The sequence below is a fragment of the Bolinopsis microptera genome, chromosome 8, assembly GCF_026151205.1.
Source record: "Bolinopsis microptera isolate Bmic1 chromosome 8, MBARI_Bmic_1.0, whole genome shotgun sequence".
In the NCBI taxonomy this organism is placed as follows: Eukaryota; Metazoa; Ctenophora; class Tentaculata; order Lobata; family Bolinopsidae; genus Bolinopsis; species Bolinopsis microptera.
The window spans coordinates 14,016,658-14,030,320 of record NC_087079.1 but is presented as its reverse complement, the minus strand read 5'-3'; the positions used below and the strand labels follow the sequence as shown (position 1 = coordinate 14,030,320).

The 13,663-nt window shown below is 39.5% G+C and overlaps 1 protein-coding gene across 2 annotated transcripts in view; it reads right to left on the bottom strand.

The window, feature by feature from the left end:
- LOC134820038 (low-density lipoprotein receptor 1-like) overlaps positions 1 to 13,663 on the bottom strand; it is a 31,966-nt gene that overhangs the window by 4,320 nt on the left and 13,983 nt on the right. The window contains exons 2-4 of one of the 2 annotated variants that reach the window (XM_063830221.1): positions 13,406 to 13,486; positions 1,468 to 1,602; positions 276 to 401 (exon numbers count right to left, since the gene is read on the bottom strand). In XM_063830221.1, coding sequence (XP_063686291.1) covers positions 276 to 401; positions 1,468 to 1,602; positions 13,406 to 13,478 — 334 coding nt within the window. In that variant the 5' untranslated portion in view covers positions 13,479 to 13,486. The remainder of the gene's footprint in view (positions 1 to 275; positions 402 to 1,467; positions 1,603 to 13,405; positions 13,487 to 13,663) is intronic. The other variant, XM_063830222.1, reaches the window with a different exon arrangement.

The window sequence follows — 13,663 nt, the reverse complement described above, 5'->3', positions numbered from 1 at the left end:
TTCATATACCTGGCTTTTTTTTCGAGGTGTGTGCTCCTCTAGATCCGCCGTGTTTAGTTGACTCAGACAGTCGGATTCTTCAATGACATGCCGGTCTTGCAGGGTCACCTCGTGCAGGATGTGGCTCTTCACCACGCACGGACGGTCTAAGTACGATCTAAACCGAGCCCTGGCCCATATTACAGGACCTTGAAACGGGTCAGTTCAATTGAAAATGAACACGACCCCCCCCCCCCCCCCCCCAAATTTAAAAAGAAAGTTTATCAATACTCAACCTTTGCAATTTTCTTCGTCTGACATATCATCACAATCTGCCATTCCGTCACAAACATATCTTTCATAAATACATTGCACTTGATCCGCGCACTTTACATATCCTGCCTCACATTCAGGTACTGCCACTGGGGGGAGTTATAGTTGATGTTTATAGAATTAAGAATTATGGATTATTATAAAATTAGTACTTACTTATAGTTATAATATTCATTATGAAGACTTTTATGTCGGTCAAACGTAGTTTGATATATGATTGCGTTTTATTCACATTGTATTTTGTATTATGAAATTTAACCCAAACCCGATAAATTGGGTAGGATGGACCGTCGCCTCATCGCCTGGTTAGTTTTGTGCTGTAAAATTGTAAAGATATTGATAATATAAGTTAGTTATTGAAATTATAATGCTACTTAAGTTATCAGCTGCGTTACATAAAGCTGCGCAATAAAATTAGTATAATAAAACGAGTCAAAGATGTGATATAAAAAAGTGACCGTTCTTGTCCTGTAACAGCGCGGTCGCTTGCTTTGACCGTCATCATGTAAGCAAATCACTGCTAGCGCTGTTTTCTATTACCATCAGTATTAGTAAGTAAAGACTGCAAGACGTAAGTTTCATTTTCAATTTATCCTGTACACTGCCATTCATTTATTTCAATTTGGGCGAGCGATTTAGTAGGAGCGAAAAATGCTTCCCTGAAGAGTTATCGGCAAAAAACCGTTTTGGTCACGTGACAGGCTAGTAAAACATGAATTCGATTGTTTAGGGCTCGGGTTAGGGTTAGGGTTGTAGTTAGGGTTATGGATAGCTTCGGGGTTTTGGTTAGGGTTACTGTTAGGGTTGGGATTAGGGTTTATGTAAAACCGTTTTGTACGGCTGCAAAACCATAAAAACCAAAGTCACGTGAAATTTTTGGGCGAGTGACGTGAATTAGTAAAAGCCTCAAACTTGACGTTGTTGTAAATAAAATAACGTGTTTTTGTATTTAATACTAAAGAAGATTTGAAAGTCTAAATTTAATTTCGTGATTTGGTGACATTTTGTGATTGTGTTTGATCATACAAACACATTGTGTTTGGTATTATGAAATGGCGGAAGCTATTATATTGGACTATAATAGCTGTAAGTTGTTATTTCAGATTTTTAATAGGTTTTAGGGTAAAATAAAAGGTAAGTTTATCAATACTCAACCTGGGCAATTTTCTTCATCTGACCCATCTTCACAATCTAGATCTCCGTCACAAACATATTGGACATAGATACATTCCACTTGATCCGCGCACTTTACATATTCCTTGCCGTAATAACCTGCCTCACATTCCGGTTCTGGGGGAGTAGTTGATGTTTATAGCATTAAGAATTATGGATTATTATAAAATGAGTACTTACTTATTTGACTAAAACCCGTAATCATGGGTAGAGTGGACCGCTGCCGGTGTCTCTCTTTCCCAAACAAAAGGAAATGATATTAATTCGATTGACCGTCTGCAAAATGAAGACGAGAATGAAAACGGTCGCTCGCTTTTCCCATTCATTCACTGCTTACGAATTGTAATAAGTTCTTTTTAATCTATTACAATTGTAAATGATTCTGTAGAATGAGACATCGTTCATTTAAAACTGGGTAATTATAGGCCTGTCAAGGATTGCAGCCCAATTAAGAGCTCATAAATTGCAGCTACTCGTGCCATATAAGGGATAAATAAGGCCACGTGACAGTCGGTCCTATCACGTTTATCTTCGGGAACGTGATCACATTCGTTATAACGTGTCGTATCCCGACTAAGATATTTTGCGACGTCACCAGAGATCAAGTTACTTGATCTGCATGAGATGCTGCCTATTTGCAGAGAAATTTTAGCTGAATGGGACCTACTTGTTAACGAAGACAAGACTGAATTTGTCCGTTTCTATATAGCAGACAAAACAGATGTCGACAAGAAAGGAGAGCCATTAAGAGGTAGAGAGCCATGGAGAAAGAGTGTGTCACTGGGATCCAGGCTTTGCAGCAAATCTGACATACTTCACCGCTGTATCCTAGCTAATGTTGCTTTCGAAAAGTACAACAAAGTTTGGCTGGAAAAGTCCCGAATTTCACTGGACACCAAAGTGAAATTATACGAGGCCCTTGTTACCCCAGTACTGCTGTACAACTGCAATAGCTGGGCCGCTCCAGAGAAAATCCTTCAGAAAGTGGATGTGTGTCAGCGCAAACATTTGAGGCGGATAATGAACTCCACTTATCCCCGAATCATCAGTAACCGAGACCTTTATGCTCGTTGTGGGGTGACTCCATTAACAGAGAGGGTTGCTAAGTCTCGCTGGAAAATGCTCGGTCATATCCTTAGAAGTGATTGTAACTCTCCACCCCAACTAGCATTGAGTTTTACTGTTGAGAGTATGGAGAATATGAAAGGGAGAATTGGTAGACATCAGATCAGTATTTTCAAAACCATTTTGAGTGATTTAAATAAAAGAAATATAAATTTATGTAATTTGACAGATTTGACAGAACTTCGACATATAGCCTCGAACAGAAACCATTGGAGAAATTTGTTTAGTTTTTGATTCATTAATTTTCAATTTTGTTGGGTTAAATATTTAAGTTTGTTTTCAGAGTTCTTCACGTAGACTTATCAGATCCCTAGGATGTTTTTATATTACTACTTCGGATTTGTGTAAAGTTTGATAATAATAATAATGATCAGGCCTTATATGGAATAATATAGTGTACACAAGCTAATGTTAACTCTAGATGTAAGACACACGCTAATGTTAACTCCAGACGAAGACACAAGGTAATGTTAACTCTGCAGATGTAAGCCACAATCTTAGGGAAGCCCGTGGTCACAGGGAGGAAAATAATAATATTCTGTGGTAGTACGTTTTTATCGCATCAAAATATATTCATCTGAACCGAAGATACAGCCGATTTAAATGTAAACACTGCATATCCTGCGTGACATTCGACCACTCATGGTGAAAGTAATTGGTATTAAAACACTTCTGACTTCTGTGTAGTTGATATTAATAGACTTCAGAGCAGTTTTTATTTATAGACTTCTGAGTAGTTTTTATTTATAGACTTCTGAGCAGTTTTTATTTATAGACTTCTGAGCAGTTTTTATTTACAGACTTCTTAGTAGTTCGTGATATTTATAGATTATTATTATTATGATTCAGTTTTTGCCAAAACTAAAACTAAAAGCAGAGCTTACAGTAACATTACATTTTGAAACGAGAACAGTTTACCTTACAATATTTGGAACCTATTACCTAAAATTCTCGGGCAACAGTTTTCCCCGTACCATTTTAAAACCAGATTCTCAGAGAACAGTTTACCTTACGATATTTATTGAGACTGTTTATCATAAACAGTGTATCACTTGGAAGTATCTACCACAAATACAACACATTGGGCAGTATCGAGATAGCCCGACCACTGGTCCGCGGACCACTGTCTGCGGACCACTGTCTGCGGACCACTGTCCGCGGACCACTGTCTACCAGATCATATTACTGTATAATAACAGTATCCCCTGAATCAAGCAGGGTTCACATCATCCCCACAACATATATATTTGCACATTTGCATTCGTTACACATTTTAACGCTCTTCGATTTACCACTGTCACCGTGACGTGGTTGATACTTTTAGTCGCTGGCGTGGCCAGTACTGTGGCTGGAACTGGACCTGCCCCTCCGCCTAACCCTATCTCTAATTCTCTGGACATATCGGAACTGGAATTGGGACTGGATTTGGATTCTTTTGGCTTAAAACCGGGTTTGTGCTTCTACTCGCACTTATATCGTACAACGATCAGGGACCCGATTATGTTTAACATCAGTTTTAAGTGTACCTACACACTCAACCACCCGTGTAACTGCAACTCTTCGCTCATCTGTTTAAATGAACATTTGCATTTTACTTACACGCAGACGTACTTCCGGTGTCTTGGAACTTTCTCATATTATATTCCGATGCTACACACTATGTGGAATAATGACGTATTGTTTGAATGTACTTGTGATATTTCGAATGTGATACTTGCAGTGGCCCCACGCCCCGACCTATTTTTAGACTTGGGCTCATGCCATGTTTTTGTTGATTGTTTTGATTTCCTGAGTGTCTTTAAATATGTTAACATTATACTGATAGGAAATGTAATAGTGCCCCAACGCCCTATTTTATTTGATGAGTGGACTTGGCGAGATTTTGTTGAAGATTTTTTCGATTACCATTTTATTGATCGCTCCGAATATTTAGTGGTAGATGTCAGTGCCAGGGTTACTAGGTACCTCCTCGCTTGTGGCCACGTTCGTCGCGCTCGTGTACCTGCGCTTGCTTTTTCCGAGACCCGTCCGACCCAATGCGGCAGAGCCGAAGTGCCGCGTAATCTCTATGATAGCATAGAAACGCCCAATCTCGAATATTCTTTCATCTCACCAACCTCACACATCCTGTGCCATAATAAAATTTGGGAGCAAAATTTGGAGCAAAATTTGGAGCAAATTTTGAAGTATAAAAACACTTTGACAAGGTATCAGGTTTTTTTGACATTTGTTTTTATGTTGGCCGTTTGCTCTATCGTCGGCTCATTTGAATTCTCTAAATTTCATTTGGAACCTTTGGATACCTACAGTTCAACGCTTGTTACGGTGAAAAAAAGATATCTACCTACTCCATCCCTCAATCAGCAACTTCAAGTTTTTATGGTCCGAGAAGAAGATCATACCGATGACTCCAGATCACAGAACTCAAACAGCACTCCTAAGAAAGCACACCCCAAGGAAACTCTTTCAAGCAGTCAACCACCTCGCTTACCAAAAACCTTAAGTCCGTACTGGAATCCCGGAGAGAAGATTTCGCGCAGAATGAGGAGCTACTCCGAGCAGAGCAGTGCATCTGGTAGTGCAAATGAGAGGAGTGCAGGTGAGAGGAGTGTCAGTGAGAGGAGTGTCAGTGAGTGCAGTTCAAGTCAAGAAATGAGGAAAAAGAAACAGTCAAATAAACCAAAGGCCATCACAGAGAACGGGGTATACATCCTGGATCAAAGGAAAAAGAAATGTACTTTACACTACATCGAGGATTTTATTGACTTCGACGCCGCTGAACTGCTGCTTAGTGAGCTGAATATTGATATATCAAATTACCCTAACCAAACGAGTAGCCGTCAAGAGATAGATCTGGAGATCGAAGATGATTGCGTAGAGTCTGAGGGTCATCCAGATGACTCGACCCCGGAGAGTAACCTTAGAAATCAGATCAGCTACCTCACCAAGAAAATCGAGAAGTCAGCGAGCTCAATATTTGAACTTAATACAACTATCACCAACATAGTAATCAGGCGACTCCCAAGTTATAACGATCATATCCCCTACGAAACACTAGCTGGAAAACATGGGGCGAAACCCACAGTTGCCATTCTTTCTCTTGGGGCCCCAAGATCACTCAAACTGAAACGGGGAACTAAAGTAACCCATTTGGTGCCCATGCACTCAGGATCTCTGTGTGTTCTCTCAGGAAATTCCACTCTTGAGTACATGCATTCCATACCTAAAGGAAAGAGTGATATTCAAAACGAACAACTTGTTCTTTTTTTCATTGGATCCCCTTCAACTGCGATCGAGGAAAATCTTGTAAGTGACCAGACCTCAGTTTCATCTCTGCAAGAAACGGCTCCCTCTCAATCTTCCACAGATGGTGGATTTAGTGCAGATGATCCCTTTAGACCTGACTTTACTAACTTAGAAATAGATAATGGACTACAATTGACCTTTAACAAGACGATGGAGATACCTGACATTATTACACATCAGCAACCTCAAGGATTTAGTGCAGATGATCCCTTTAGACCTGACTCTAACTTAGAAAAAGATAATGGACTACAAATGACCTTTAACAAGACGACGGATATCCCTGACATTGTTATCACCTCAACCAGCGCTACTGATATCAAACTGATCGAAGCGCAGACCTCTTACTTAACTGAGCAAGGCGGATCTAGTTTGTTGGATAGTAATCCAATCATCAGGTCGCCCTCTAGCTCTGAGACCCATGCTTCACTTCATCTGGATGTAAACAAAGATGATCTCAACGTTGGCCCTACATCTCCCGAAGACACCGAAAGGACAGTTATTCTTGTGGAGAACCACACGGTCCCTCCCGAGACACTTATTGCTTGTGTTGCTCATCTTCCTGAACCCATCCTCAACGAGGAACTAACGAGGAATGGTTGCTCCACAGAAGGATCTGTTACAGAAAGGAGAGCAAGAATGATGAATGTGATGTCTAGACCCGAAGAACCAGCAAGGACCTCTCTGAATAAGGACTTAGACTCGAAACTCCCCTCTCTCGCATGGGTCCAGACGGTTATCGAGAACCAAGTTATTGACGTTAAACAGGAGTTGGAGAAACTTACATCTGAGGTTAACAGCCTTAAATGCTCCGATACTAGCATCCAGCAAATCGAAAAACTCCTCGAGGTGGGCAAGAAGGAAATGCAAAAGGTCAAAGACCTCTGGGAGAAAAATTTGTCAGCTACCACACGGATCAAAAACAGAGTAGACGAGGTTTTCACGGAGATTTCCATAGCAGAAACGAAAACGGACGAAGTAGACAAAAGTGTTCAAAAACTAAAATTTGACCTCAAAAACTACTACAACAGTGCATTCTTTCGGGAAGACGGACAGTTGATAAAAGAAATTCACAAAATAGTCACTCAGTCAGAAGGATGGAATGGCGCGAGTACCGATGTCCCACCTGACTATTCCCCTAATGACGATGATTTATCACCCACTCCACCCTACCAACCTCCCTCACCCTTTCGAGATCAAAGAACTCATAGTAGAGAAAACAACCTGCTGTCCCGGAGAAACAATGGATTCAGCATGACTTCCTCGGTTTCTCGAGCTCATAACTCCACTCAAGCTCAGAACTCCAACTTTACCAGAACTCAGAACTCCAATTTCACCAGGACTCAGAACTCCGACTTCACTCGTCAAACTTCAGGATCCACCACGCCCTCAAAAGTGTTCAAGACGACCCTCATCTCAGACTCAATCCTGAGACATGTCCAGGGTATGGACACCAAGAATGCTCTCGGAAAGAACCATGAATTGACTCTAATCAACAAGCGGGACACAGGTGGACTTAAAGAGCAACAAGTCAAAGACGAATTATTAAGAACACAACCTGATTTCATCTATGTTCACCTAGGAGTCAATGATGCCAACCAAAAGTTCGACCTAAGAGTAAGTCTCGACAACATATTTCAATTTTCACTATTCGTAGAGGAATCCCTGATAGGTACAAAGTTATTCTTCTCAATGCCACTAATGACATCTGACAACGAAGCAAACGCAAGGATTGGTGAGATAAGGGATGCAATTTGGGAATTTGTGACCGTAACTAATAAAAACGAACGAAAACCCTTCAAAGAGCGGTCTTTATATTATAACCCCAACGCCAACTTCATGCATGATAATCATCTGATAGGAGAGTATCTCACGAACGATGGAGTCCACCTTTCAACAAGAGGCAAAGAGGTCATTCTAGGAAACTTCCGTCACAGTATCCATGAAATGACAAGATTGGTTCTCAACAAGCCAAAGAAAATCCGTTCTACAGGTGGATTGGAACCTTCGCCTCTTAGTCGAACGTGATTACACTCACATAATATATATTCTCATTTATACACATTATACCATGACTAAAAACACACAAAAAAATACACAGGTTTCAATTAATAAAAATAGCATAAAAATACTTTCTTGGAATATCCAATCGCCTTCATCAGTAGATGGGAGCAAATTTGAAATAAAATCATTTCAAAATGTTATCAAAGATCATGACATAGCCTGTCTTCAGGAAATTAGGAGAGAGGTTCACTTGGTAGGATATCGATCAATCTGCAACATAAGGAAAGACGGTAAATCAGGAGGTGTCGGTATCCTCATAAAAAATGAGCTTATTGAAGGGATTGAGTTTATCAAGAATACAGAGTGTTCAGACTACCTTGTTTGTCGACTAGACAAGGATTTCTTTAACCTATCAGAAGATACATTCATAGTTAACGTTTACATTAGACCATTTAATTCATCAGCCTCAAACCCGACTGACAATGGCAAAGATGCTTTAAAAAACATTGAAGACGTTGTAAACGAACTTCGGGAGGAGGGCGAAGTCATACTGTGTGGGGACTTTAACTCTCGTATAGGACAAAAAACGGGTATGATAAGAGAAGACTCAACCAACGTTGTTCCCTTACCAGACGATTATGAGCCTGACAACTTTCTCCCCCGAAACTCACTAGACTCTATCACAAATACTTATGGTACACACTTTCTTAACCTAGTCAAACATAACCAACTCACTATTCTGAATGGCCGTACCCTAGGAGATCTTGTAGGAAACTTCACAAGTATCCAAAAAAATGGGTGCAGCGTTATTGATTACATTGCAGTGACCAACTCCACAAAGATCAGAATCAACTACTTCAAAATCTTGACATTCACCGAACATTCTGATCATAGGCCCCTCAGTACTGAATTAAAATGCAATAGATTCGCGATCAGCCAATGTGCCCCATTACAGGACACATATAAGACAGCGCCAACCAGATTCATTATCAACGAAGAGAACAAAGACGACTTTTTCGAAGCTCAGTCAGAAAATCTATCATTGACCTTAATCCAAGAACTCCAATCGAACATCGACTTACTCACCAATCAAAATAATTTAGCTGACAATGTCCGTAATTATGAAACTGAACTTAAAGACATTAACAAACGACTTTCAGAACATCTTCGCGACATGGCCTCGAAGTGTTTCAAACAAACCAAACCACCCAAAAAATCTCACACCTCAAACAAACCTTGGTTTAACTGGAAAACGAGATTAGGTAAAAGAGAATTTCGTAAAGCTACAGATGCAACCTCAAAATTCCCGTCAAACAACCTTATACGTGAAAACTATTATCTTGTCAAGGGTAGCTATAAGCGTTTGAAGAACTCTGCCAAAAACGAATTCTTCGCACGTATGAATGAGGACATAGAGGGGGGGAAAATTCTCAACTGGCAATCTTTCAAAAAACTAAAAAATCAGAAAAAGGAAACTTTAAATTTTGACAGTCATGATATGAATAGATTCGAGTCTTTTTTTGGTAACCTATATTCTGATAACCACAAAACAATAAATGAAAATAAAAAAGTTTCTATGATTGATCAAGCTGACTTGATAAATCAAGGTGCAACTCATCCTGAGTCACTCAACAGCTTAATCACAACAACAGAACTTGACTCTAGTATAAAATCCCTCAAAAATGGTAAAGCTTCCTCGCTCGACATGATTAATAATGAAATTATAAAATCTCTGGATACCAATCATAAATTAATTATGTTGAACCTCTTTAACGCCTGCTTCTCACAAGGAATTTATCCCTGGAACGTCAGCATCATATCTCCACTTCATAAAAAGGGAAATAAATCGGATCCTGACAACTACCGTGCAGTTGCTGTCAGCAGTGTCATAGGAAAACTCTTCTCAACTATTCTCTTAGAACGACTCATTCACTTCCGCTCTGAAAACTGCCCTGATCCACCTAACCAATTAGGCTTCACAAAGAAAGCTCAAACATACGATCACATACTAACCATGAAAACTATAGCATCAAAATATAAACTTTTGGGGAAACCTGTATATGCAGTATTTGTTGATTTTAAAAAAGCATTCGACTCAGTCTGCCGTCAAGCCCTTTTCCTCAAACTCGCAAAAAATGGCATAACTGGAAACTTTTACAATGTCCTCAAAAATATGTACTCAAACTCGTACGCTTACATAAAATTATCTGGTCATCTCAGTAAACGCTTTCAGATACGTAAAGGTACAGAACAAGGACACCCACTCTCACCTGACCTTTTTAAAGTTTTTCTCAGTGATATGTCCTGCCTCCTAGACTTTCCAAATTGCCCCGTACTTTCAAATATTACTGTTAGCCACCTGCTGTGGGCGGATGACCTTATACTCCTTTCACTCGACCAGGAAACCACTCAAATGCAACTTAATATTCTCGGTAATTTTTGTAAGGAGTGGGGCATTGAAATCAATGAACTCAAAACTCAAGCAGTCATCTTTGGTAAGAAAGCGTTAAAACAGGACGTACAAAACATCAAATTTACACTCAACGGATCTAATCTTGAAATTGTCGACAGTTATTGTTACCTTGGATTTGAACTTCATCAATCGGGTCAAGTGCAGATCGCTCAACAAAACCTTAAAACCAAAGCAATGCGTGCATTTTTTGGCCTGAAAAGGGTTGTCATGCGATCAAAGTTATCTTTTAAAGCACTCCTTACACTGTTCGACTCTCTCATCAAGCCCATTTTATTATATGGTGCTCCAATATGGACACCCACTAGTACGATCAACAAATCTCTTTGCAAAACGATTAACTCGACAGAAGCAACCGCTACTAACTTACTTAAAAAAATCAGCGCCTCTCTGCAAGAAAGAGTGCATATTTCATTCCTAAAATGGGCATTGGGAGTCCATCGTAAAGCATCAAATGTAGGTGTATGGGGAGAGACAGGGAGAATTCCTCTGATTTATCAATCAATTCGCTTAACATTAAATTACTTCAAAAGGCTAAATACAAAATCAAAGTCGAATTCGTTTGTAACTGCAGCCGTAAAAGAACAAAAATCACTAAACTTACCTTGGTATCGATACATAAAACCCCTCCTTGAACTAGATGAAATTTACAAACTAGATCACGTAACCGCGCACCGAATTCTCAATACAAATGCAGCCAACAAAGCCGAGCCCAACCCTGTAAGTGATCACAAATTATTAAAAGACTCCCTCAAAAATCAGTCAAATTTTAGTCAATGTATCAAACCACTATGCAGCAAAAAGTATAGAATTCCTAACATCATCGAAGCTCTAACCAATCAATTCAAAAAATGTTGGGAATATCAGAAATCTACTTCTTCTAAACTCTCATTCTATCACTCAATCAAACACACCTTTAAACGAGAGCCCTACTTACACTTATGCAAAGGCTTCTCTCGTCGTTATAGCACCACAAAACTTAGAATCAGCGCCCATGATCTCCATATTGAAAAAGGCAGATACTCCAACACACCCCGTGAGCAAAGACTATGTGCCTGGTGTCAATCAAGTATGGGTGTCGAGACCATCGAAGACGAGTCACATGTTCTCTACATATGTGACTTGTATTCAAAACAGAGGTCGAAATTAGTCAAAAATCTTTCTCAAATGCCACTCATTGAAATAAGCACTGATATCACCGACCCAAGCAATATCAATGAAACAAATCTCAAAGTCCATCTTATGGAAATTTTGTCTCCTAACTCAACTGTAATTCCTCAAAATCACCAGAGCCTCCATATTCACTGCCACCGTTCACTTAATATTCAACCAAACACCCCACAGTATATTCAATTTCAAGAAAGGCGCTCCTATGCTGTCAATTGTGTGTGCACTTATTTCCTTCGCTGCTCCGAAGAGCGAAATAGCTTCACCGAAGATATGCGTCAACGTAATTCAAATGCACGAAACTTAAACAATTTTACTATCAACTTGGTGAGAACCTCGCGAATTAGTCATTATTAAGATTTAAGGATAACCCTGGCCCTGACTTCAAGGAAAGATGAATGTTTTCATTAATCTCTGTACAATTATGACGGTCCATGATAATGGATCTATAATTTAATTTTAATCCTGTGTAATCCTGTGTAATCCTGTGTAATCCCCTGAATCCAGCAGGGTTCACATCATCGCACGCGAATTCCAATCAGCGGTGGTGTCAAGGAATAGGAAGTCTCGAGCATTCTCTAGGGAGGCGGTGGGTCCATTGATTTCGTCCATTAGACAGAAGAGTACCATGTCAGGAATTGGAATAGTTGTTGTTGTTGATGATGGCAACTGATAATACTTCACCAAAAACGAACGACTTATATACCACATTTTAATCGTAATCATTTATTTCATTGAGCAATCAATATTATTCGTAACTAATTATATCCGAGAGACCACATTTGAATCGTAATCAATAGTTTGATCCAGTAATTTACTACGCTACAATTAATTATGCTAGTCGTAACTAATTGCATCCAAGATACCATACATACCATTCATATGATCTGGTAACCAATCAACTATTCACAAACACCTGTTGCTTGATTCAGGGGATACTGTTATTATACAGTAATATGATCTGGTAGACAGGTGTCCGCGGACAGTGGTCCGCAGACAGTGGTCCGCGGACAGTGGTCCGCGGACCAGTGGTCGGGCTATCTCGATACTGCCACACATTGTAATGACGTAAGGTAGATCCACATATCTTTATAGCTATTTGACACTGGGATTCGAACCCTTGACCTTCTATTCAAATGCAGGTGGCAGTTTACCTTATAACTGCAATACTGCAATCAATTGTATTGATCTGAAAGTTTTTGTATTGTGCGTGTTGCTGGGTTGATTATCTTCATGTTTATAAAGAAGTTTAACAATAAGGCAAAATGTCTTATTGAATACAAGAAAGATATTTCCGGGACCTTGAAAGAAATGTGGAGATCATCCCTTCGGTCTCCCATCTACCATGTTAAGGTGATTTGGCAAAATTAAGCTAAAAATTGAGCAAATATGGGCGTGGTTGTCCCGCGGGCACCGGTGGGGACCATGAGTATGGAACCCACTCAAAAGTTCGGTCACGGGCCCTATAGTTTGTTGGTCAACAAACAGCTGTCTTGAAATCAAGTTTCACAAAAAGTCATTGAGAAACGTTATTGGTTCGGTATTTAAATGGTTAAAACCTTAATGGCCGGAGTAAGTCGGTCTGCAGGCGACTGTTTTTATTTTAGATGTCAGTATTGGAGCGGGTTAATTTGTTTGTTACTAGACTTATTTATTTCCTAGAAAACTATGACAGGTGACAGATCACACCATCTAATTATTGAGTTAAGTACCTAACTAACGAAAAAAACATTGGAAATTCGCAGATCTGAGATCTGTATAAAGCAAAATATTAAACTTGAGTGAAATATACGATTATAAAAGTTAAAATCAACATTGCATTGAACATGCATTATTCGGTCATTTTCCTACCTGTTCCAAGAACTGCACTGACTGCTAAAAGCATCAAAGCAGTGACCACAATGATTTTGAGAGACATGTTCATTCTGTATGCTGCTATTCTGGAAAGTAGAATATTGTAAAAAGGGTAAAAAACGAATTTCCTAGTGGAAACTGACCTTCGTGCCACAATAAAAATTGAATGAATTATAATAACAAACCACTATACTAGCCCGTAGTACCTATATAGTAGTACCAGCCAATGTATACTAAAAATATATACAAACAAAA